This window comes from Spizellomyces punctatus (genome assembly GCF_000182565.1).
Source record: "Spizellomyces punctatus DAOM BR117 chromosome Unknown supercont1.7, whole genome shotgun sequence".
Lineage (NCBI taxonomy): Eukaryota > Fungi > Chytridiomycota > Chytridiomycetes > Spizellomycetales > Spizellomycetaceae > Spizellomyces > Spizellomyces punctatus.
In genome coordinates, this window is record NW_015971543.1 from 1,350,984 (window position 1) to 1,374,662 (window position 23,679).

Consider the following 23,679-nt stretch of genomic DNA (forward strand, 5'->3'; position numbering starts at 1 on the left):
ACCAGAATAATCCAGATAATAACGGGTCCTAGTGCCATTTCCATCACCAGCACACTATGTAGGAGGTCATCCTCAATCGGAAATGCTGCTGACTCATATTCAACGTAAGCTTTCTCACGTAATCAGGTCTAACGAACACTTGTTAAATCGTGAGATTTACGGTTTTCTATCTATTTTCCTCTGCGACTTGGAGGCGCCCTTTGCTGGCTTCTCTTTCGAAACTAGCCAGACAGCAAGGAGACCCTATCGGTGGAGGTGCTCCATGTTACGTCTTTGGATTTGGTGAGTTGGCGTGTTTGTGTGCATACTCTTTTTGGATCGATGGATATCAGCGCAGAAAATAAAAGTACGATACTTTTGGCGTCTCAATGACTAAAGGATGATATATCTCATCGAATTGAGACGTAGAATTAATCGTCAGTTATATGACCGTTCTCACATTTTGACATTTTATGGGTGCATATTGACCCCTTCAGAGCCATTCTTTCGCGCATCCAGGTTGGCAAAGAACAGATTTTCGCCAACATGTTCATCGACCGAGCTGCGCAGCTTGGGCTACTTCAGCATGACCCCGGTAAGTAAGATCTATTGTTCAAGATACTGGTAATTTACGCTCATCTATATGAACCTGACAGAATCAAGTATCCTCACTGGATTCCCATTGGGAGTTAAAAAGAAGCTTATCCATGAGGTCACACAATGCCTCCTACCCAACTCTCCCCTACTTCCGGATCCATCATCTCTCCTCACCTCTCCAGCGCACGTTCGATGGGCGATGGAAGTCATTGGACAGGGATTTGCTCTGCCGATTGAGGATGTGGGAATAATACATCAGACTATTGCCGTTTACTCTAATTGGTTGCTGGATCCGAGTACTCTGCCAAGTGCTATCCAGGAGCGGAAGGGCTCGGATGTAGAGCAAAAGTTTTGGCAGGTCGGTTATTCGCCCGATTTGCCAACACTTTTGGGAATTGCTAACGTTATGTACTATCCGATAGACAATCTTTCAACAATTCTCTCTCCTCTTCCAACCGCGTTCACGTACCGAGATGGCCTACAGCCCCTGGCTCCAAGACCGCTCAAAAAATAAACTTGACCCCGACGACACCGATCCCCTCACACTACACGTTGATTTGTGCCATGGAGTCCTCAAAATCCTTACATCAGCAGGACGCGAACTTGGCTCAGAGTTCTCCGAGGAGACCTGGATCGTGCTATTAAAAGTCATGATTGGAATTTCTGACTGTTTGTTGCGAGAGCCGATGGAGAAGGAAAAGAGTGCTGGAGATTCCCTTGCCAAAGGGGACAAGCATCAGTCGAATGTATATGAGGGCGAGGATGCGGGACCGAGGATGGCGGATGAGTTGTGTGAGCACTTGATTAGGGTGAGTAAGTGGCCATTTATCCGAGACTCTACGCAAAAGACCACGTTGTAATAGATATTTGACCTTTTTAAAGGTGCTTGTTGAGCTATGGCTGCGATCCAACCTCAAACCAGTCTACATGTGGGATCATCTAAAGGTTTGATTTTGGGGATCAAGGAGTAACATTTCTGGCTGTTACTTATTCGGACAATGGTGCAGAGATACTTTACTCTTTGGACCCATCGCGTGAAAGTGATCCGCCAATGGAGCGCCACAATATTTGCACTTACCCAAAGAGTCGCAGGGCTTTTGTACGGAACAAAAGAAGGAGCGGAAAATGTTCATATCTCCATGTAAGCCCATCTCTGCTAAAAGGCGAATGAGGATAGCAAGTTTTTGAGATGTTGATTCGCCGTGCAGCGACTCGTATAGCGTAACACTGGATTTACCACCAGATTTTGTTTATTATGCATGGCACCGTATGATATGTAAGGTGAACTGGGATTTGCGAAATATCAACCTGATTGCGGAGAGGTCTTAAATGTCGACCTTTTTTTTGTAGATCTGATCGGAAATCCAAATGCCCTGCGTGCGGCGAATTTTGAAGTGGCCATCAAGGTACTGTTGTTAGTTGCTTCTGATGTCGGCTGCTTTTTTTAACGCTTGTATGGTACAGGGAATCGCGAGAGTGGTACATGTATGGCACTCGATAGGCATCGATGCTGATCCTTTGGTGCGTATCCTACGCTAATTACTCGGTAAAAATATTGGCTCATGCATAGTATAGGATGGTACTGTTTCGACTATCCCTGACGGAAATACGCTCCTGCACATGTTGGGCGGATGGCTTTTTGAGGCCGCGCCCAAGATGGGACCCGAGTAAGTTTGCAAGCGGACAGCGATTTTGATATGAGTGCGATGATCTGACATCCCTTAAAGGTATGCAGAAGGGAAAGCTGAAGCACTGGGAATTCTGTGCCGGATATTCTGCCAACCGCAACGACGACGGAAATTTCTGAGGACGTATCTGGAGCGCTTTTACACTGCCCTCAAGGATGTATGTCGCAGTTTTGATTTAATCAGTCTCGACAAACTCTTCTTATCTATTGTATACAGGGCCTACGCAGCGACGCCCCATCGCTCACTGCCATTATGCTCAATACCGGAGAGCTATTCGTCCGCGACTTGGAAGGCGTTCGTCTTTTAGCCCCAGACTTTGTCATTGCGCTTCGCCGAATCTTGCCAACGCTGCCCCCAGTCTTTAACGCCAAAGTTGACCCAGAGGACCTACGACGCGCCGCGTATAGAGTCATGGGCTGCATACTGGGCCTTCCAAATCATTTTGACGAGGTGCCTGTCGGTACTGGATGGGAAATGTATGATCAATATAATAGGCATGCGGGCGGCGCTGAAGAAGTGGTTTTGTCCAAAATGGTACGCCCTTTTTTTTGCCGCGAAGAATATGCGTGAGCAAAAACGTATCCAGTTGTTCAACCCGTTCTGTTTTGACAGATTAAAGCAATGTACGCAAAGTCGGATGATGCTACTACTTCCTCTGGTGACGATATTTCGGAATCAACTTTTAGAACGGTGAGATTTTTGCACATTGTGACAAGGTTTATGCGTGACGGCTAACAGTCACCTTTCATTTAATTTACAAGCTGAAATCCCATATTTTGGAAGTCCTTCTCACCTCACTCATTGTCGAACATTCTCCAGTCAATGCTCGTTATGTCCTTCATTTATTGAATACATTTGTAGCGGAAGATGCGGCATTTTGTCCAGGACTTCCAGCATTAGCGGTCAAAACAATACAAGAAAAGGTACAAACAATTTCCCGTTTCTTTTCACTATGGCTTTTCTGATACATTCGTCCATCATCTCGTTTCAGCTTATCAGTGGCTGGCCACCTGATGTGATGAAAACTGCTTTTCAGGCGCTCAACCACTTTGCGGCGTTTTATAAATACATTCGCCGGGATAATAAGGTAGCCCTTCACTATGTGCAGGGACCTGTACAGAAACTACGGCTGACATTGTGCTACATTGTATGTGTAGAGCTGTCCAAGAGAGCTCGTGCTGACTCTTTGCAGATATATTGATACGAGCCTGCTGGAAGATAACCTCGTGGTAGGTATATCCTTTCTTCTTGGCTTATCCACTTTTTTCCTTTAATAAAAGTCAATCAATCCCATTGTTCCTATAGGCAGTTCAATCGCTGATTATCAGCGCGTACGACTGTATGATCCGCTGGGCAGTTGTCGGACAATGGATAGTGGATGACCGAGATTGCCACAATGCAGTGATTGCAACGCTGTGTCGCGGTATTGGTGTATTGGAGCGAGATGACGACTTTGCAGCAGTCAGCAATGGAACTAGCGCCCATGCGATATCGCATTCTCACGGTCTGTCCTCAAGCTCCACAGGAGGAAGCGTCAAAGATGCTGGCAACGGTTTGAGCAGTAGCGATAGGGAACGTGTTCCTACAGTCGCAAGTGTGCAATCAATTATCGCTAGTGTGAATGATAAGAAAAAAGCCCAGCGCCATTCCATGGCTGCGTCAAAACTGATTCCAAAACTGCGATCATCGACTGTTCCCATTTCGACAACACCACCCGTCAGCACGGGAACAAAGGATGGTGGACTTGGTCTTCCCACCTTTGCGAACTTGACCGCAGAAATGATGATCAAAAGTGCGGCTGAGATGGGTATGGCGCACATGTTGAACCAGTTGGGTAACTTTCCGCCATACGGAGAGGTCACAGGAGTTACGCGTATCAGCAGTATATGGAATGAGGAAGCTGAAGTTCGAAGGATTGTCGGTGTTCGTGACCGTTTAAAGGCAATGAGGACCACAAAATTGGACGTCGAACAGTTAATACCTGCTCCCCAAATCCAATCACCTGAGGATATCGGCGGCGATGTTGGAATCTCCGACTATAGGCGTTACATTCGGTACTATGCATACGATCGAAGAGTGATCATGGGTATCATTGAGACGCCGCATTGGGCGGTAGAGGACGACCTAACCACGGGGAATGGCCGCCCTCTATCAGAAAACAGAACTGGCAAGATCTTAACCCCAAGAATGACTTTGGTATTACGGGAGAGTACCGGTAAATACACATGGATGACCTCCCTCAAGTACACGGACGAGAGCAAAACAATTTCATCTCCTCATGCTAGTACGGAATCAGCTCTTGTTCTGCGTTCCACTTCCGAAATCACCGTATCTCCACAGCATCATGGGGTAAATCCCCAACTGGTTTTATCACCCACCACAACTGGACGTCATTTCACACCGGCTCCATACCCGTATACACCTCGCAACGCATCCGTCGTTGAGTTCCATTCTATTAACGACTCTAGTATACCGTCATTGGATGATATCATACCACTTGGAAGCGATAGTTCACGCTGTCATGGTGTTGTCAAGGCAATTACGGAAAAATGGACAAAGCAAGAACAGGAACGAGCAAAAGAGGTGCTCAAAAGGTGAGAACCAAACGAAAAGCATTTGCTGGGTTCATGGGCATCCAAGTCAAATTAACCCTTTAAATTTTTCTCAAAAGTGAATCTTACCGATGTCCGACTGCTGTAACCCCACCACGACCTGTCGATCTCACTGACCCCGACCTAGGGTAAAAAAATTCTTTCATTGTTATTTTTGTTTTGTTTTTCAGTACGTTAAAATCCCAATTTCGTGCCGCCCCCCAGTCCGCAATCCTTTCGTTTGTTTTTGGGTCAATTGGGATTTTTGACGCCGGAAAGTCAATCAAAGTTATGGCCGCTACAAATGTCGGATGCTCTGCTGAAAGATTTGCAAAAGATTGATGGGATGCCCGAGTAAGGACCGAAAACCCTGTGAACATTGTTTTCTGGAACATTTTCAACCGGTATACTCATTTTCTGGATTCTAGGCGCGATTGCATGAGCATGTGTGTATTATTTTGTCGGTCTGGGCATGAGTCGCTGGATGATATCCTTGGACACCGAACTGTTAGTCACGACTTTGATGAGTTTGTCCACTGTCTTGGATGGCCGGTATGTGTTAATTTTCCATCTACGGGCAATGCCACTGTCTCGGTTTTAAACGTTCACTCATATCTTTGAAAAGGTGGACTTGTCCTCTCACACTGGATATAAAGGGAACTTGGATAAGTCAATATGCGCTACTGCACCCTACTTTGCTAGCCGGCACGCAGAAGTCATTTTCCATTCACCGTACTATATCCGTGATGGCCACGTCTCTGGGCAGGACTTGGACGGGATATCCGATACCACTCCATCTACCAACTCCCGCGATGTCCAGTCTTCCATGGGAACGTCAGGTCACCGGCCATTCATAGATACAACCCGTCGTCCTACAAGTGGTCATTTCCCAAGCGGACATGAAGTAGAGTCCCCGACATTGTCGCAACGACCGTGGCCCAATGAGCCAAACAGGCCACGCGCATCCTTTTTTACCGACGTTGCTCACGAGGACCTTATTTACATAGTATGGGTTGAAGACATGCATCGATACACATCTATACCACGGAAGCTGAGTCGAACAGCGGCGCAACTGTTCATTTTCGTGCATCCGCTACCACATACTCCAGGGATGTACTTTATCCGAGTCGTCTCAAACAGTTTGAGTTTTGAGGACTTGATGGTAAGTGAGCACTAAAGAGAGGGTTACTCAAAAATCCTTATTAATGGTTTTTTTTCTTATTCCTTTTTGCAAATAGAATATAGGACCGCTATTAGATGGCATGGTCATCAGCCGGCATATACTTGGCATGTTGGTACGGACAACGGCAATAAGCGGCCACAAGTATTGTCGAACAATAAAGGGGACGTTCCGAAGACCGTGAGTTTGAAGCTGTTGCGATGCCTTCACTGGTGAAATCTACTGCATGCTGATCGTTTCTTCTATCTCATCGTTCGACAGCCCTCTGATACGACGGCACCATATTGAAGAAGTCTGTAATAGACATAAAACAAACATGTCCATTGGACGGTATGTGCTCTCAATGGTTCACATTTTGACCATCTCGTTTCTATAAGTCAATTCTAATCGGACGCCATTCACAGGTTTTATGCTGATTTATTTACATAATCACTTGGAGGGATGGGTATATTCTTTTGTAGGCTGGAAAACGTCCACTTTTGTGTAGAACGCTCTTCATTTGTTTATATATCGCACTTGTAAATGTATGGGGGATGAGAAAGATCTATACAGCAAACATCATCGTTCAGGTAGACCATTTGTTTAAACCATGATCGTGATTCGAACCAATTCTATTCAGCCACGTAAGCAAAGCTTGAACCCGAATTTCCCACGCTTCAGCTGTCAAAAACCCTTTGCAGTTCGTTTAAGCTATTTTGTTGCGTGTCAATCGTATATGAAATGGGGGGGAGACGGTACGTTGCCTTGTGGGAGTTGGTTTGCGTTTTGGCAGCTTTGTCTTTTTGTTTGTCGGAGGATATTGACGTAATGGCTTTTTTGAAAACCGTCCCTGAAACCTGTAGACGATCCAGCTCAGATTCATCCAGGTCGAGGACCGATACATCTTGGTCGAGTACAGATTCATCTCGGTCCAGGACCGATACATCCTGGTCGAGTACAGATTCATCTCGGTCCAGCACCGATACTTCCGACAGTGAAAGTAGCTCAGAGTACAGCTCTTCGTCTGATTCTCAAGGCTCAAGGAGACGTCCCGGAAGAGACTCCAAGAAGCTTGCGGGGATATACTTCCAGAACCGTTGCTGGATGGACAGTTACCCGAAAATAAAAACGACTAAGTGTGGAACATCTTCAAGTAATAGTCGCCGGAGCATGCATCCAGCCAATGACAGTCGTGAGCTACCTAGGCGTCAACCTGCACCGTAAGTATACAGTTCAGCGTAACCAACTAACTTGATCTTCCAACTTATTTTGCTCTTCTTATTTCGATTGCATTGCTTTCGACCAATTCTCATGACAGTTCTAAGCGCAGGGCTCTGTCTCGCGAACGTAGAGCACAAAAAAACCGTCGAAAGAAAGAGCGAAGAAGGACAGGGCTCAGGGAAGAGCTCAGGGATCGTCAGGAGCTTAAGGCACGGGCAAGTACTTACCGACCATCCTACCGACCATCCTACCGACCATCCGCCGAAACGATACGCTCAAAGAATGGTCGCGATTCGAGGAGGTCTTTGGATGAGGATAAGCAAGCGGTTCACCAAGTCAGCGTGACTGTCGGCAGTGGCTCTTCTGCCGACACAAAAGCTACGCAAGAAAGATCTTTGCCTTCGTCTATCAACGTCATTGCTGATTGTCGACCGTCCAAGATAATACAAAAGCTAAAACAAAAAGCCGACAGTGTCGCTCATACAGTTGAGTGTACTCGAGTAGCTCATCCTGTGGAGACTACTGGCCGAGAGCGTAGAACGCCTGAGCTCCCGAAACTTTTGACCCCGCCACTCCAATGCTCTCCTACAACCATGTCCCCCAAAAAATCGACGCTGATACAGCCTAAACATCGCAGCCCGTCGGGTGTCAGTGACTCAGATATGGGTACTTCATGGGGTCCTAGTCGTGTTGATAGCCCCTGGACGTGGCTCCCAGAATTCCCAGCTTGTACAACAAGCGTTGGAGATGCCATGCCAGTAGATTCCCTAGTCCTCGCTACCCCACTGAGAAATAGGACGACATCGTCGTCTTTGCCAGTGACGGCTGATTCAACGTCAAGTCACGATTTCAACATCTCAAGCGACGCTAAGGCTATGATACCAGAGGATTCTCCAATCATCGCTAGCCCGACGATGAAGATGGAGGAACCATCATCTATGGCAATGGAGATTGACCCGCCTTCGCCAAATGACTTTTCGAACATGTCACTGGACCATCTTCTCGAATTCACCAGCGTCGTGACAATTCAAAATGACGATATTCCAGTGCCACCACCAGAGATTGTAAACTTTTTAAGTAAGCTGGAGGATCTGATCATTGACGATGCCCGACGAGACGATCTCCTTGGCGTGCAAAAACGCTTTGCAGACAAACTCCAGGAAAAATCGGAGCTGCGCCACAGTCTCAGAGAAGAGCACAAAATGGCTGAGCGTGTGGTTAACGATGGAAAAAAGCAACTAGCAGATCGGCTTCAAAGCTTGGTCGCGAACATGTTCGAAGGAATGCCTAAGACTGCCGTAGCTTATTCTAAGACTGACGCAGCTTATTCGCCCATAAGGGATGAAGTACAGGAAGATATCAAGGAGCTTCAGACGTTTTCCAGCCATGCTGACCGCCTGACCCAAAGGCTCGACCATTACGAGGACAAATCAAAGAATTGGATGGAGGAAGTGGATATGCAGAGAACTATGCAGTTTTGTGAATGGAAACAGACGGGCGGAGGCATGATCGAAGAGTTAAGGACACATGTCCATGCTCAATCCTCTCAGGTGGACGAATTGGAAACACGAATGGCTGGCCTAAAAGAAAAAATTCAAGGGCTTACTGCTGTCGCTGAGAACCTCGAACGGACCTACAACAATCTAGACTCACAAGTTCGGCTAAGCAGTGAAGCACTCTCATTGCGAGAAACGATCAATGAACTATCAGCTGAAGTTACAAGTCTATCAGAAATATTTGATCAATATCGATGGCAAGCAATGGTGAACAAACTAGGAAGAGATCGGGCCGCGGTAGTAAACCTGATGGAAGATCTCTCGCTGCTTCGCGATCAATTCTTATCTAGCAAAACCTTCCAGAACTTTGTTGTGCACGTATTCCGTAAAGAATTTATACGAGTGTACGGTAGAGTTTCCGAAACTCTGGCACAAGCCTTCATCAGCAGGCTCAGCGAAATTCACCAAAAAATTTTCATGGAAGCTACCAACGAAGTTACACAAGCAGGAAATTTATACGACGAGTTACGAGATAGGTTGGCTAAACTTAAAGTACAAAGTGACGAAGACGATGAGTTAGAAGTGGAACTTATGACTGGAATCTCTCCCTCGAAGCTACGGACACGTACTGCACCTCCCGCGGCTGAACCCTCTTGTGATGAGAAGCGTGATAGTCCGGCATCGATACAGGAAACATCGGATCCTTCTGTCCTCACCTTGCGTTCAGCAGATTCGGCAACACCTGCGATGGAGGAGCCACCAGTCTCACCTGTCTTGCCACCTGCATGGATTCGAAGCGGCATCCGAGATATAACGGCAAGAAGTGCACGAAAGCAATTGCAACACTTTTAAATAGTATGCGTGTTTGTTCCTTATGCTCAATTACGTGCGCTGATATGAAGCCGGACGTTTGCCTTCACCGGCTTCTGTATAAAAGACATGAGATCCCATGTTTATTCGTGTTACTATTCAAATCGTTCAGCGTAACATGGATTAATACAAGACTAAGAATGTCAAGCGAAGCGACAGTGGGTATCTTTCACGCCTTCCCCAACGGTTTCTTCTACCCAGCAGCAATCGCAAAAACCTCTACCTCATGACATGACTGTCTATTATCTTGAAGGCGGTCGTCCGAGTGCGCCATTGGATAGTGGACCAATTGTTGAAGTTCTACAGGGTATCGCGGCACAACCAGCATCTCACCCGCTCCCGCCAGGTGCTTCTTACTGGGGACCATTGTCCCCATTGACGCCGCCCGAACTCGTTTCAAAGTTCCCTGTGCGGGAGGTTCTACTCTGCCCGCATTAAATTGCACAAAATCTCTCAGACTGTCCCATTCTGGCGGATATGGTCTCTGGGTCCAATACACGGACTGTGCCCACTTCATCATGAAGGCCCAGTGGACGTTCCCGGCGTGCTGTGACATCTCGGCCCAGTCCCACAACCGCTCCGTCTCCTTCTGCAGTTCTTTGGCAGTATCTGATGGTGCCGTGTATCCCAACCTGGCGGCATCATCCGAGTGGCGGATGCGTAGAATGTTTGCAAGGGAGACCCAGTACCTATCAACACAGAGCCTGGCGAGAAAAGCGTGCGCATGCATTGCACCTTCATAAATGCTGCTCGAGGCGTGTGGACAGAGGAGGGTGATAGCAAATGTGTGGTTGATGTGCGTTGTTAATGCTTGAGCTTTGGCGTAGAATGGGTTGGATGTTGGTGTCGTTGCTTGTGTGACAGAGGGTGAGTAGGTATATGAGGAGGTGCTGGGTATAGGAGGTGTGCACCAGAGAACATTGTTTGGGTCCCGAGGGGAGAGGTTCGATGCCGATTGCGCAAACTGAAGGGTCGGCCGCATCCATCCAAGATTTCGTCCATCTAATGCCAACAGCCGATGGTCAACCCTCAACGAACATCTCTCAACACCTTTCACAACTTCTTGTTCAAACGTGGCGAATTCATCCGGTCGAATCCAGTATCGAAATCTCATTGCTTTGGCCATCCAAAGTTCCCCCTTTCTCAGCGCATCTTCCTCCGCGTCAGTAACCTCCATCCCACACCGCAACAACAGCATCCAAACCGTGGTCTTGCACATTTTGACATCTTCATCGAAATGAAACTTTGCTGCTGTGATTCCTGCGACGACAAACTTTTCCAACGTGCCGCTCTTTTGCATGAGCTTGGTGGAATGGTCAACCCTGGTTTCGAGATACAAGAGGGCGAGGATAAACGTCGTGATGACGGCTGTGAGACTAGATGTGCATGTGAGACCGTGGAAAAGTGTGTACAGAATGCGAGCGCGTGCAGCTCGGGAGTGAAAGAGGGTCTCCATAAACTGAGTTGTTCGTGTGATGGTGGTGTGGGTGGGTGGGTTTTGAGGCGAGGTTTCGAGGCGGAGGGTGTGGTGACATTTGTCGAGATGTTCGATACGGTAGAGGATGTAACCTACAAAACAATGAGACATGTGTCAACAACTATGGGTATCGACATGAAAGCATTGTCCAAGTTCACCACTACTGATACTCACCCAAGAACGATTCGCCAAGGTCCTTTTTACACCTCTGAACCAACAACTTCATGTCAAAACTCGACTCAAACTGCATCTCAAAGATGCTCGACTGGGCAGACATGGCAAAAATTTAACCATGAAAAAAAGGAAATATATGGCACTGCCAGTCTGTATCTCACTTCAAAAGTACCACCTTTTTGTAGCAAGCCCCCATAAAATTTCAAAACGAGTCAATCACAAAAAGGTTTTCCCGCCAACGAGAAACCCAAAAACCAACATATAATATATACAAGTATGAGGTCTCCCCCCTTTTGGTGGATTCAGGGCAAAAGCGAGTGGAGAAAAATGTCTCAACAACAACAACAAAACGAAATAATCAAAAAAAAAAGAGCGTCGGGGATATTTCTTGACATTCCCGCAAAGAAATGTTTCTTGACACCTTGTCTAGACAAGGTCTAGTTTCTGAAAACATTTACGCTCGATTTATCGAATGGAGTTTTGTAATGCTCCATCTATTGGCCATAGACTCTATTACAACAAAATACACTTTCACAACATGACCCCCAACTTCTAACACAAACATCAAGTAACAACAACACACGGACGAGTTCCACACTCGTATACCCTCAATGACATGACAAAAACAACAAAAAAACCGTCCAGCCCATCGAAATATTAAATCATTGACTGACCCTAACCCTCAGATTTCCATCATACTGGAAAAACACACAAAGAATACCACGATATACTGGGACTGTAACATACATGCCAACAAAACACCAGTAGAGATCTAAGTGCGACACACAGATACAAATCAAACCCCAATACATCATAGACACATAAAAAACCTTGAATACATATCTATCAATTGAATACTGAATATCCATACACACTTTAGACACACACTCAGCCAAAAAAAAAAAAAAAAAAAACAAAAAAAGGAAAAATAACAAATAACAAAAGATCCCTTTCAAACCTATTTCACACTATGGTCGGGAATTTACCGGAGTATTACATAATCGGAAGAGGAGAAATGCGAGATATGTGTGTTGTGTTGTGTTGAAAAGTGCGAGTGGCGAGTTGGTTGGTAAATATGACGTTTTTGCTTGTATGATAAAGGGTTATTGGGGGTTGAATGATATTGTTAATTGTTTTTTTTGCAGAACTGGGTATGGGTTAGGGGGTTTTGTTATTTGTGAAAGAAAATAAAGAAAGGATTGTCAAGGTTTGTTTTTTTGTGTGTAAAAGGGCTATATTATTTTTGTGGGTTTTTGATGACAACATGTTATTCGCAACAAGAAAGCATTTCATGTAGAAAACAAATACTAGAGCCTAGTAGACAGGTTACATGACAATGTTTATCAGGTAAGGACATAAGAGGCCACAATACGCCCAAACACACAACAAAACAGAAAGAGATACGCCTAAAGTTTCGCCTTGATACCACTCGACAATTCAATACGCTCCTCCCACGGTCCCTTTCTCCCCACCCAAACCAGTCCCCGCCCCACAAACCTCCCACTCAAAACATCCGCAACAAACCGGTCTAGCTCCGAATACGCCGCCCGCGTCTCGTTCAAAAAGGGGAACGCGACAAAAACGTGTGGCATGCCTGTGTAGAGTTGGATGGTTGCGTTTCGGGGAGGGAGGATGCGGGATAGGGCAATGGAATCTGAGGCTAGGCATTCAATAGAGCCAGATTGCTAAAAACAATATTTATGTTTTTTGGTTTAGAAAAAATGGTGGGTGCATGTGACAGGTACTTGAATTGACGGGGTTACGTACAATGAGTATCGGAGGTAAACCCTGTAAAATCTCTGGGTCAGCCCATAGGGGGCTCATGATGGGATCGTAAAGATCTCGACCGCCTGCATACATGATGGCGGGGTTGTACGGGTCTGTGGGAGGAACGGTCGTTTGAGGGGGTAAATAATCGAATTTGGCATCCGTCCAACTCGGACCGGATGTGTTAGACAAATCAAGCTAGCATTTCGAAAAATTGAACAAAAACCCAACATGGATGTAACAAAAAAAGGACATTGGTAAAAAACGTACCCAAGGTGAAAACATGGCCGCACCACCGGGAAGACTTTCCTTGGCACCAAACTGTTTTAACCAGACTAGCAACGACATGGTCAGACCTCCGCCTGCCGAGTCGCCCATTACTAGAATCTTGGATGGAGGGATATGGAGGTCATGCGTGAGATGGTGGTAGGCCATTACAGCGTCGTGGAGGGCAGCCGGGTACGCATATTCCGGCGCAAGACGGTAATCAATAGCTAACCCAAACCCAAATCAACAAGACATTTTAACCACAGTCATGACACCGCAGAAATACTCACCAAGAACACGACACCCCGTCACCCTCGAAATCCGACTAGTGGTCATACGATGCGTCCGAGGACTCAACATATAATAAGCACCACCATGCAAATACAAGACCACTCCTCCAGAATCTCTAGCACCAGATCCAATCCACTGAACCCACTCCCCCTCCAAAACCCCCTCCCAAGAAAGACATCCATCTAATTCAGTCCGAGTAGTCCATACAGAACGGTCCACAATGGTGCGATCAAGACTCCACGGACGGATATCAACGCGTTTAGGATCCAATTTCATTTGCGTCAAGAGGGTTTCGCCGCGTGTTCGGCTTGCAACGGCGCGGCGTACAAGAGTTTCCTTTGAGAGTGGGGACTGGGGGTCATGCCCTTTTGCTGCTTTTTTCATCGAGATTTCTGTTGCATTTCGGACGAGCTGTTGGATGAGGTGGAGTTTGAGCGGCCAGGTGGGGTAGGGTGGACCTATCGTCAGGTGTTTTAGAGTTGTCGAGGCGACGAGGGGGAGAATGGTGAGGAGGACTCGGAGGCGCTCGGTGCGGGTCGGCGGTGGGGACGCCGGGATGGTCGGTGCGTCGATGGGGGTTAGACTGTCTTCGACTTCAGTGTCGTTTGACATGTTTCGAGAGTATCTCGTTCGGGAGGCGTGTAGAATGATATAACGATGTTTGTAAAAACGAGAACGATGAAGGTACGCACTCTCACACCAAGTAAGCACCAAGCAAACACCGATCATTTACCCAGTGTTCCCTCACGTGTGCATATTATGTCATCAGCCTCCATCCGTCTCCCAACACACACGTGACTAAATGCACAAACCACAACGATGAAAATCATTGGAAATGACAGGACGAAGAGGACGTTTCTTACGCTCACCAAAAACCATATGCAATATACATATTCATGCCACTATCATCAACCAGCATTTCTTATGGTCATGACCACATAATGATAACAACCGCTCAAACCCAAAAGACAACAGAACCACAGGAATAATCGTTTGGAACCAAACACAAGCGTACTAAACCCCAACAATAACAAGGTGTTTAAATGGCACCGTGTGTAAATGCGCAAAAAAAAAACAGCAACAACAAACGATAATCAAGAAAATAATCAATGTAGAGTGTCAATGAAAAAATGCACGCAACAGAAAAAAACTTGTCCCAGATCGTCTCTCCCCCACACACTCAGTCAGAAAGACAAGATGCACCATCACACCCTCGCCTTCTTTTTCAATTCAACCGTCTTGGCACTCTGCTCTCCCAAACAAATACGGCACACCTCGTACGCCTTGCGATAAGCTTCCAAAGCCTCCCGCTTGTACCTCTTTTCCAAAACTTCTCCTCCTCGGTGCACCCGTCCATTCCCTTCCGCTCGGTTCGCAATCGCCAACGCAGAGAGAATTACACCCAGTTCGGCATACAGTTCGACAAACTCGTGACGAAGCGGCGCGACAATGTTACTCGATTCGTAAATGTCAATCACATGTTTGATGATGGGGAGGCAGGAGGCATAGTCGCCCAGAGTTTTGTAGGCGGTCAAGAGGGGAAGATGCGCGTTCACGAGGTGGACGTGGTAGGGGTGGAGGAGACGTCCTTTTTGGTACCTGTCGATAAAGAGACGGAAGTAGGTAATGGTAGCGCCGTGGTTCTTTGATTGAACGAATTGAAAGATTTGTTGGTAATCCCGTTGAACTTGGATACGAATCATTTCGACTTCAATGAGTTTCTTAACGTGTCCGCAATTGTCGCAGCGACATTCCTTTTTGAGAAGCTCTTCACGGGCTTTAGCGTCTTGTTCTGCAGCCTGTTTCTCTTCCTCAGTTTTCTCATCTCCCTGCTCACCGTCCTTGGATGCCAATGTTTTGCTGTCATCGACCACATCTTCCGATTTGGTGTCAACGGCCTTGGTATCTTGCTTCTCTTCCGCCTTGCTCCCATTCGCGGACGCACCATTCTCTACAGGGTGGGCATCCTTGGCAATTTCAGGAAACTCGGATTCAGCCAGGTACACCCCCACATGACACTTTTCGCACAGCACACCGTCCAAGAACCGATCGACAGACTTGCGCAATGGAACACGGCACCGGCTGCAGTCACACCGAATTTGTTTAGTGTTCAAGAGCTCCTGCTTCCGTGTCGAACGAGGCTGGAAAAGCTCAATGTGAGACACGAGGAGTTCCTCACCAGCCTTGATGGGCTTGATGGTGCGGTAGGTCAAGATGCCGCGATCAGCGGTGAAATGGCAGTTGGGAGCACAGCTGTGAAAAGGAAACCATCAGCCCCGTTCATACCTAGCAAAAATGAAATGCAAACACATACCTGTGCTTAAAGAACAGGGATCCCATGGGGAACAACCCAAATGCCGTGTCTGGCGTGTCGCGGAAAACAGTCACCACGGCGTGCACGACACGCGCTACAACCAACACGATAGCTCACCAGCAGTCTTTTCATCGTCATCACTCAAGCTATGCGCATTGGTATTGATACTAAAATTCCACACATGAGACCAATGCACGCAAAGGAGAACCGACGACTGGCAATGACTTACCGACAGGCCAGCTCAACCAGCTTTGGAGCAGACGTTGCCAACGACTCTGGCAAGATCTCTGACATGTCTTGCGCAGCGGCCGCAACGCATTTTACCCAATTCTTGTCAAACACCTGTGGATGCAGCGCAAGCTCATTGATGCACCACCATGGCGCAATCGGCGCATCGGTCACCTCTTCCTTGGCCATCTTGGCGCGACGCTCTTCAAGGACACGACGAACAATGAGGGATAGTGTCAAACGCAAGAGATCAACGTTAATGTCATGCTTGGTTGCAATGTCTGTGAGTTTCGGAACAATGGGGCATTCCAGGACGTGACGGGCCGCATCGGCCTTTTGGCATGCTAGATAAAATGACAAGAAAACATGAAACACACCATATCATCGAAAGGTCCAGTCCAAGGACTGAGCGGTAACAACATACCAGAAGAACAATACGTGGTCTTTGCACATGCAGGACACGACACACGCTGCTGCAACAACTGAGCCTTGAGCAACGAGCCCACACACCGATGACAAAACTCGCTGACACAAGGAGTGCTAACAACAAGCGTCGCAGCGCGTTCTTGGCAAATCACCGTCCCAGCAGACAGATCCTCCTTTGCAACCGCATGCCGACCCTTGGACTGCGAATGTTGGACAATGATGGGCCACTGTCCTTGTTCGACCAGTGGAGCGAATTGAGTGACATTGGTCTTGCGCGGCTTCTTTTTTTTGGTGTGCGTGGGTTTGAGAGTTGCGTCAGACACCACTGAGGGGGTTGCTTCCTTTTTTCCAACCATCTGGACAAGGAGAGGTGTGTTGAAAACAGAGGTACGAAGCGCGAAGCAGACAAGATGGATTGGTTTATTACCTTGAGTTACAAAACCAAACCCGACACAAGAACCAAAATTGCTCCTTTGAAAATAACCAAAAATCGTTTAAAGACCAACCCAATCTTAAATCCAACAAGTGCCGTTGATGGGTCAACTCTCAACAACACACACACACACACACGAAGCAAACGACAACAAGCGGACAAGCTTTTGTGGGGATTGTTTGCTATCAAGCCACCACACTTAATGCGTAGTTGCCATGACAACCGGCGTCAATCATCCGGGGAATTTTTTGTAGTTGAGTATAAATAGCAACTTGTTCTTCATTCTCCCCCCACACACACACGCTGACCCCCAGGGTTCTATGTAGGATCATTGTTTGAACGATCAATTGCAACTTTAGTTCTTTTGAGGATATGGCCATCATCATCACTCGACCTTCTGCGATAGCAACAGAATGTCACCTGCAACAAGAAAGGGGGGGATGGAATCGTTACCTGTCCCAAGTTGCCCCACTTGGCACACGTCCATTCCATCCTCATCTTTAAAAAGACCATTGGTGCACACCATTCGTTGGGTGTGCATTCAGTCCTGCAAATTGTAGACTGGATAACGGAGCAATGGGATATTCTAGTTCAAGACAAAAGACAGGACCTTGGATGCTACGTGCACTTGAATGGTTCTGTAAGAGAGTCTTGGGATATTTTTGGTTCTCGATTGTTTATGTGGAAACTTGGGAGTTATTCTCGTGACAATTCTGCATCGAGCTGATACAGCCAGATGTGCAGTCATTCGGGAGATGCACAATTCAGCATCAGCCGGCCCATAGGATATGCCCACAATGAATAACAATCATGATTATAAATCATAAAACAAAAACAATGTGGAATGAAACCATTCGAATGTACAAATGAGAGGCGCCCCCCGTGCGTGTTTTGGACTTTTAGTTATTGTGTGGAGGAGGAGGAGAGTTTTGATTCCGGCCATTTCCCAACTGGATTTCCATTGTTCTTTTATTCCAAGATTGTTTTGTACGGAACGACGAACAAGGACGATCAAGAGGAAAGAACTACGCATACACACACACAGTACGCACCAACACACACAAATCACACAACCCAAAAAAACAAACATCCAACTTGCCAATTCATTTAAATGCCGCTATAAAAACAAATGCCCATCCACTTGCTCCTCCTCTTCCTCCACTTGCTAATCCCGACAAGCTATACCGCAACCACAAACCAAACCTGGGTAGTCACATCCGATAACGCCGTATGGGGAATCGGCGGACGAGAAGGCAACATTTCTCCAAATTGGAGTCCGAGCCAATGGGGTGATGTCATTTTCTTTAACAAGTCGGTTGTGCGTGGGGAGGGGCGGAATGTGGTGGTTTTGAATCGGGAGGGGGTGTTTGCGCCGAAGCGGACGGCGCTTTGGGGGAGGGTTGGGCATACGGCTGATGCGGTTGGAGGTGGGAGGATTTTGGTTTTGTTTGGTAAGTGTTTTTTTTTTTTTTTTGTTATATGGTGTTACGGATATATGTGCGAGGTATAAGTGTGTGTGTTGACAGTGGGCATGCATGTGGGTTTGCGCATGTTATATGCAACGTGGGTCAAAAGGACATTGCACTCATTACAGCCTCGCGGGGTGGGACACTGAGATGATAACGTACAAGGAATGGGGCTATAACTAAAATGTTGGTTTGTCACCTTTAGGAAAATCCGGAAATGGTACATACGACCAATTGGATTACGTGGACCCCCAAACAGCCGTCCTCTTTCAAACGACCGAGAAACGCCTGCAATATATTCAAACGACGGGTGACATTCCTCCCGCACGAAGCCTGCACGTCTCCGCCTACGACGCAATAAACGACCGTGTATTCGTATACGGTGGCGAACTACAACAAAACGCCAGCGGAAATGCAAGACAAGATTGGCAGACGGCGCATACCGTTCACGTTCTATCCTGCCAGACATGGACATGGAGTAAAGTTGTACCGCCATTAGGATTAAGAACGCAAATGAGTACTCCCGTCGTGGGAGCCACTGCTGTCCTCATGAACGGATCCTTTATAGTGTGTTTTGGTAAACCGACGCCTAATCCATGTTTAGAGTTTCAAACCGGGAATTTAACGTGGGCGGTACCCATGAGCAATGGGTCGATACCCTCACCGCGTATTGGGGCATCGTTGACGCAATTGGGAACAAGTAACTTGGCGTACCTGTTTGGAGGATACGACGCCGCAAACCAAAAATATTTAGACGATTTATGGAGGTTGGAAATGTATGAGGGGCAATTGCAATGGGTTCCTCAACCGCATCCTGATAACCAGCCTGGACCTACACCACGAGCCTTCCACGCCGCAGTGGACCTCATGGGCCGATTAGGAATTTACGGAGGCCAGAGTTCGACGCCATTGGATCAGACGCTGTTTTTGTTTTCGCAGGGGGTTTGGAATGAGGGGACTGTGCAGCGGGTTGCGGCGGGACGACCTCAGGGACCGACGCTTCCGACGCCGGATACGGAGCAACCAAGTGTTCCTAGGACGCAATCGCGGTTACCGATGATTGTAGGGTTGACGGCGGGGGGTTTGTTGACGTTTATTGGGGCGGCTGTTGTTGTGCGGAGGCGGACGAGGGCGAGTGGTGGACAGAGAGGGTTGTTTTTGAGGGCTGTTTCAAATCGGATTCGGAATGCGGGTCAGAGTGGGAACGCCGGTGGAGATGTGAGTGGGGATGGGAGTGTGACTACGCGTGAGGAGGACGGGAGTGCGAATGCAAACATAAAGAATAGCAATTTGACGAGTACGAACAAGAATGCGAGTGTGCTGGAGAATGGGGAGGTCAAGAGCGGTCCACCCCCTCTGGCTCCCATTCCCTCCGGCCATCCTTTTTCACCCAATATCCCACCCAATTTCCCACCGACTGTCGCATCCAATGTCGTACCGAGCATCCCATCACCCGCACACGTCCCATCCCTCTTGTCTCTCATCCCCCTTCACATCTTACCCTCCACACCGACCTCCCACACCCGCTCACCCAGCACCCGCTCACCCAGCACCCGCCCTTCAAGCACCCGCTCATCAAGCCCACACTCGCCAAGCCCACGCTCGTCAAGGACATCCATGTACTCTATGCATACATTGGGAGCCTATGATGATGCGTTTGAAGCGTGGGCACGACGACAGTCTGGTGTCGAGTCCCATGATAATGTCGACCACGATAGTGTCGATCGACATCATGTCGACCGCATTCATGACGATGATGACCATGAGGATCACCATGTAGATATACCCACTTTTACAGACCACCCGGACACGGACCCAATAGTCATGACTAGAGGCTCTCCAAGTCGTCTTTCGTTTGAAACGGGTGGAACGGGGGGGACCTTGGGTGCCTATGATGATGCATTTGAGGCATGGGCGTTTGGGGATTAAAAACATTCTTTTTGTATATTGTTGAAATTTGTTTTTTTCTTTTTTTTGGGGATTGTGTATTTTTATAAAGGATTTTTTTTTTTTTTTTTCATGTGTGGGTGTTTTACTTTCTGAAATGATTGTTATCGTGTGTGTGTGTGTATGTGTGTTTTATTTTTTTTTGTTGGATAGATGGTGATTGTTGAGGGTTAAATAGTATCTATCAGGACATGTTTGTGAATTCACATTCAAAGCCTTTTGTGTGTGTGTGAGGTATGCAAAAGGCAATGAAACAAATGCTACTCGCTATATCCCTTCGAGATAAACATCTGCATATGCAAACTTTTGGGTTGAATTGTAGTAAGGTTTGGTAAATGTGTGTGTACACAGCTGTTTTGTGTGCGATGATCGTACATTGAATATACACAATATTTGAAAGTCAAACATTTCAATCAACTCTTTTTTGAACAAAAACGTTTCCATTCATGTACTCATATCCAAATAACACTCGTTCTTGCGTGGATAATCTGGATAATTCTTTGAAGGGATCGGCATGAAATCTATACCTATTCTTTAACAGTATTGCCCAACATGCCATGCAACACGTTACGAAAATGCTTGAACCCCTCAGCAGAAAACTAGTTGTCAATCTTGATAATCTCGATCCGCTACGATATCCATGCTACCTACAATATCTCCAATTCACGACATGCATGGGAAAATTCCAAAGGATATGAACAAGGATCCCCAAACCCACGATCACACCGCCAATTTTTTCAGCTACTGCTTTGTCAGTCACTTGTACGCTGCTTACATTCATTATTCGTAGCATCTATTGTCCCGCTTCCACCAAGCTTAGATCCATAGAACATGCAAAGTAGACGATTCACGAATCGACGGACAGATATATTCAACAATTTTTTCACGCACCGGTTTCTTACTTGTACGCTGCGTACATTCCTATTCGTGGCCGCTTCCATCAAGCATAGATCCATACAAAATAAACGAAACGGTCCACGAATCGACAGACAGATATATTCAACAAGGCCCGCCAACGTATGCCAAACACTATACAAAAAAGTAAAGCACTACGTACACACAAAATCGGTAACCGAAAGAGTACAAATGTCCCGAAAACAAAGGGTCATATGTATAATCCTAACGCAAAATGGGAATAGGAAAGCAAAGGTCGGGGGTCCAAATCTTGTTGTTGTTGTCGTCGTTGTCGTCGTCGTTCGGATCTGGGTATTCTGGGGCCTGTCCCAAGAAAAATTGCACCAATAGATACAGTGTATGGCGTTGGCGTGTAGCCAAGCGGATGTGAATGTGAGGCTGAGTGATAGTAGCAAAAAAGTAGCTGCATTTTGCGTGATGTTTGCAGTTCTTTTTACGCTGTTGATGTGATATGTTGCTTATGCAAGGATACAGATTTGCAAGTGGGACGGACCGGAAAGGGAATGGTAGCCCTTTTGTTGTCGGCAGGTTCAAGCGGGCTGAAGATATGAGGCGCAAACTGTCACAAACCCCAAACGGTTGCACCACGCTCGGCTACCACCGTTGTCGGATGCCATAAACTCGCACTGCGCCATTGCTCGTCTGGGACATATGCATCTGCATGACGAAGCTGGCCGTTTCGCCATGTTGTAGCGCGAGGTTGATTTCGTGCGTACCGTGGTCCGCTTGTGCGAGTTCGTCTCTCGCGATGATGGTGATGAGTGGCTTCAGGAATGGGAGCTTTTGTCGATGGGGAATATCCAGACATGTTGGTGCGTCGATGTCGTAGGATTGCCAAAGGCTGCATCGATCGTAATGGGTTTACGCCGGCAACGGGTATATGACTGTTTGCAAAGTGTGCGTAGCGCTGCCCTGTTTCTCCATTTAACCCGGTACTAGTCGGAACCACATACCCACTGTTCTGGGTATATGTCGGTATGCGATGGTCGACATTCATGTATCCAGAGTATGTGGCAGGTGAAGACGGGAATAACAACGGAGGCACAGCAGCAGCGGCCGGGGAGACAGAGACGGCAGAATCGGTAGGAGACGCTGCGCTGAGGGTTGTCGGTTTGTAGCGGACTTGGTTGAGGGCACATGAGAATGATTGAAGGTTCTGGAGCCAAAGAAAGTAAGAGTAATCTGACATGTGCAGGCGATAGTCTAGGGACTGTAGGAACTCCCGCTCCATAATCTATGGAAAAAATACAAAAGGTTGAGAACGGGTTATTCGAGCAAAGCAAAGATACGACATTGAGACCTACGTTGAGTTCTTCGACAGATAGGCCTGTGACTTGTGACCAAGCGGCATTCGTGAACCTATGGTCGTCCATGACCTGCGAAAAGCGGGGAATGTATCAGTCATTGTAAGGACTGGCAATGATTGACAGTAGCAGAGACTGCAGGTCTAGTAATGTACAACTGTACCTTGTTGGCCAACAACAACGCAGTTGCAAACAATCTGTATTCACTTCCCTCGGCCGCCTTCACTAATGGATTTGCCGCTCTGAGCCTCTTCAAAAACCACAAGGCCATCAACAACACGGGCGCCTCGACATTGGTCGCTTGTAGAATGTGCATAATGAACGACTGAAATGTCGGCAAGTCTCTATGTTCCATTTTCATCTCTGATTCGTTTCGTTCGCAGTTTGGGAGCCAAAGCACTCTGGTATACTGTGTCGCAAGGTCTGTCAGATATGACAATGTTGTGATATCCATGCTGCTATCGGTTGGCGACGGTAAAAGTAGAGGGGATACACAAGGAGGATGTGGACTGAAAGTGTTGTGACTGGGCTCGTGCTGTGGTAGGGCTGTGGATGCCGAGTGCTGCTGATAGGAAGGGGCTATGATGCTGTTTCCCTCAGGCTGGATCCAAGGTGGATAGGCGTAGTAAGAGAAACCGTTGGATGACAGAGGAGCGGCAGTGGATGCAAGGCGTACGTCGTTGTCGTTGGTGGTATAATACCGAGATGAGGATGGGATATCCATAACAGAAGGTATCGTTGACCGATCCAAGAAGATCATTGCCAAAAAGCAAAATGCTGGAAGCGGAACCAGCAAGCAACAACCCTTTTTTTACACAATCACAATGCGTTTAAAAAAAAGAAATGGGAGAAAACTGCGAAACAAAAGATGACAAACAAGAGTGTGACGTCCAACCAACAACCCAACATCGGACAGTTTCTCTTTGAGCCCTCCTCCTCCTCCTTCCCTTCCCTTGCAATGTCCACTTTTGCCCCCCCAAAAGACTCGAGTAATTTTCACAGGTACTAATGAAAAGCCCGAGCTCTGTCTTTTTCTTTTTTTTGATCACGTCCCCCCCATCATGTCCAT

At 47.1% G+C, this 23,679-nt stretch overlaps 7 protein-coding genes across 7 annotated transcripts; 3 read left to right on the plus strand and 4 right to left on the minus strand.

The window, feature by feature from the left end:
* The first annotated feature begins 511 nt into the window (after window positions 1–511).
* SPPG_09225 (uncharacterized protein) lies at window positions 512–6,674 on the plus strand. The gene is made up of 23 exons (XM_016757382.1): window positions 512–574; window positions 636–934; window positions 999–1,385; window positions 1,459–1,521; window positions 1,584–1,717; window positions 1,785–1,852; window positions 1,927–1,982; window positions 2,041–2,097; window positions 2,152–2,243; window positions 2,304–2,421; window positions 2,481–2,798; window positions 2,877–2,954; window positions 3,026–3,187; window positions 3,256–3,351; window positions 3,422–3,493; window positions 3,570–4,858; window positions 4,936–5,004; window positions 5,081–5,209; window positions 5,284–5,407; window positions 5,481–6,017; window positions 6,094–6,215; window positions 6,297–6,365; window positions 6,440–6,674. The coding sequence occupies exons 1-23, from the start codon at window positions 526–528 to the stop codon at window positions 6,462–6,464; spliced, it is 4,413 nt and encodes a 1,470-aa protein (XP_016608576.1). The 5' UTR covers window positions 512–525; the 3' UTR covers window positions 6,465–6,674.
* A 428-nt stretch (window positions 6,675–7,102) lies between these two features.
* Window positions 7,103–10,173, plus strand: SPPG_09226 (uncharacterized protein). Its single transcript, XM_016757383.1, has 2 exons — window positions 7,103–7,234; window positions 7,333–10,173. The coding sequence occupies exons 1-2, from the start codon at window positions 7,119–7,121 to the stop codon at window positions 9,581–9,583; spliced, it is 2,367 nt and encodes a 788-aa protein (XP_016608577.1). The 5' UTR covers window positions 7,103–7,118; the 3' UTR covers window positions 9,584–10,173.
* Window positions 9,795–11,433, minus strand: SPPG_04847 (uncharacterized protein; the record flags this gene model as incomplete). Its single annotated transcript, XM_016753085.1, has 2 exons — window positions 11,253–11,433; window positions 9,795–11,170 (listed from the first exon to the last, which is right to left on the minus strand). Exons 1-2 carry the CDS (start codon window positions 11,353–11,355, stop codon window positions 9,795–9,797), a joined length of 1,479 nt encoding a protein of 492 aa, XP_016608578.1. The 5' UTR covers window positions 11,356–11,433.
* A 1,058-nt stretch (window positions 11,434–12,491) lies between these two features.
* SPPG_04848 (uncharacterized protein) lies at window positions 12,492–14,280 on the minus strand. The gene is made up of 4 exons (XM_016753086.1): window positions 13,577–14,280; window positions 13,290–13,513; window positions 13,020–13,217; window positions 12,492–12,937 (listed from the first exon to the last, which is right to left on the minus strand). Exons 1-4 carry the CDS (start codon window positions 14,187–14,189, stop codon window positions 12,659–12,661), a joined length of 1,314 nt encoding a protein of 437 aa, XP_016608579.1. The 5' UTR covers window positions 14,190–14,280; the 3' UTR covers window positions 12,492–12,658.
* A 134-nt stretch (window positions 14,281–14,414) lies between these two features.
* SPPG_04849 (uncharacterized protein) lies at window positions 14,415–17,148 on the minus strand. The gene is made up of 6 exons (XM_016753087.1): window positions 16,973–17,148; window positions 16,544–16,901; window positions 16,121–16,463; window positions 16,009–16,058; window positions 15,892–15,940; window positions 14,415–15,830 (listed from the first exon to the last, which is right to left on the minus strand). The coding sequence occupies exons 2-6, from the start codon at window positions 16,899–16,901 to the stop codon at window positions 14,783–14,785; spliced, it is 1,848 nt and encodes a 615-aa protein (XP_016608580.1). The 5' UTR covers window positions 16,973–17,148; the 3' UTR covers window positions 14,415–14,782.
* Window positions 17,149–17,327: 179 nt separating this feature from the next.
* SPPG_04850 (uncharacterized protein) lies at window positions 17,328–20,580 on the plus strand. Its single transcript, XM_016753088.1, has 2 exons — window positions 17,328–18,429; window positions 18,650–20,580. The coding sequence occupies exons 1-2, from the start codon at window positions 18,108–18,110 to the stop codon at window positions 20,371–20,373; spliced, it is 2,046 nt and encodes a 681-aa protein (XP_016608581.1). The 5' UTR covers window positions 17,328–18,107; the 3' UTR covers window positions 20,374–20,580.
* Window positions 20,581–21,239: 659 nt separating this feature from the next.
* Window positions 21,240–23,677, minus strand: SPPG_04851 (uncharacterized protein). Its single transcript, XM_016753089.1, has 3 exons — window positions 22,774–23,677; window positions 22,611–22,682; window positions 21,240–22,540 (listed from the first exon to the last, which is right to left on the minus strand). Exons 1-3 carry the CDS (start codon window positions 23,368–23,370, stop codon window positions 21,869–21,871), a joined length of 1,341 nt encoding a protein of 446 aa, XP_016608582.1. The 5' UTR covers window positions 23,371–23,677; the 3' UTR covers window positions 21,240–21,868.
* Between the last annotated feature and the right edge of the window lie 2 nt (window positions 23,678–23,679).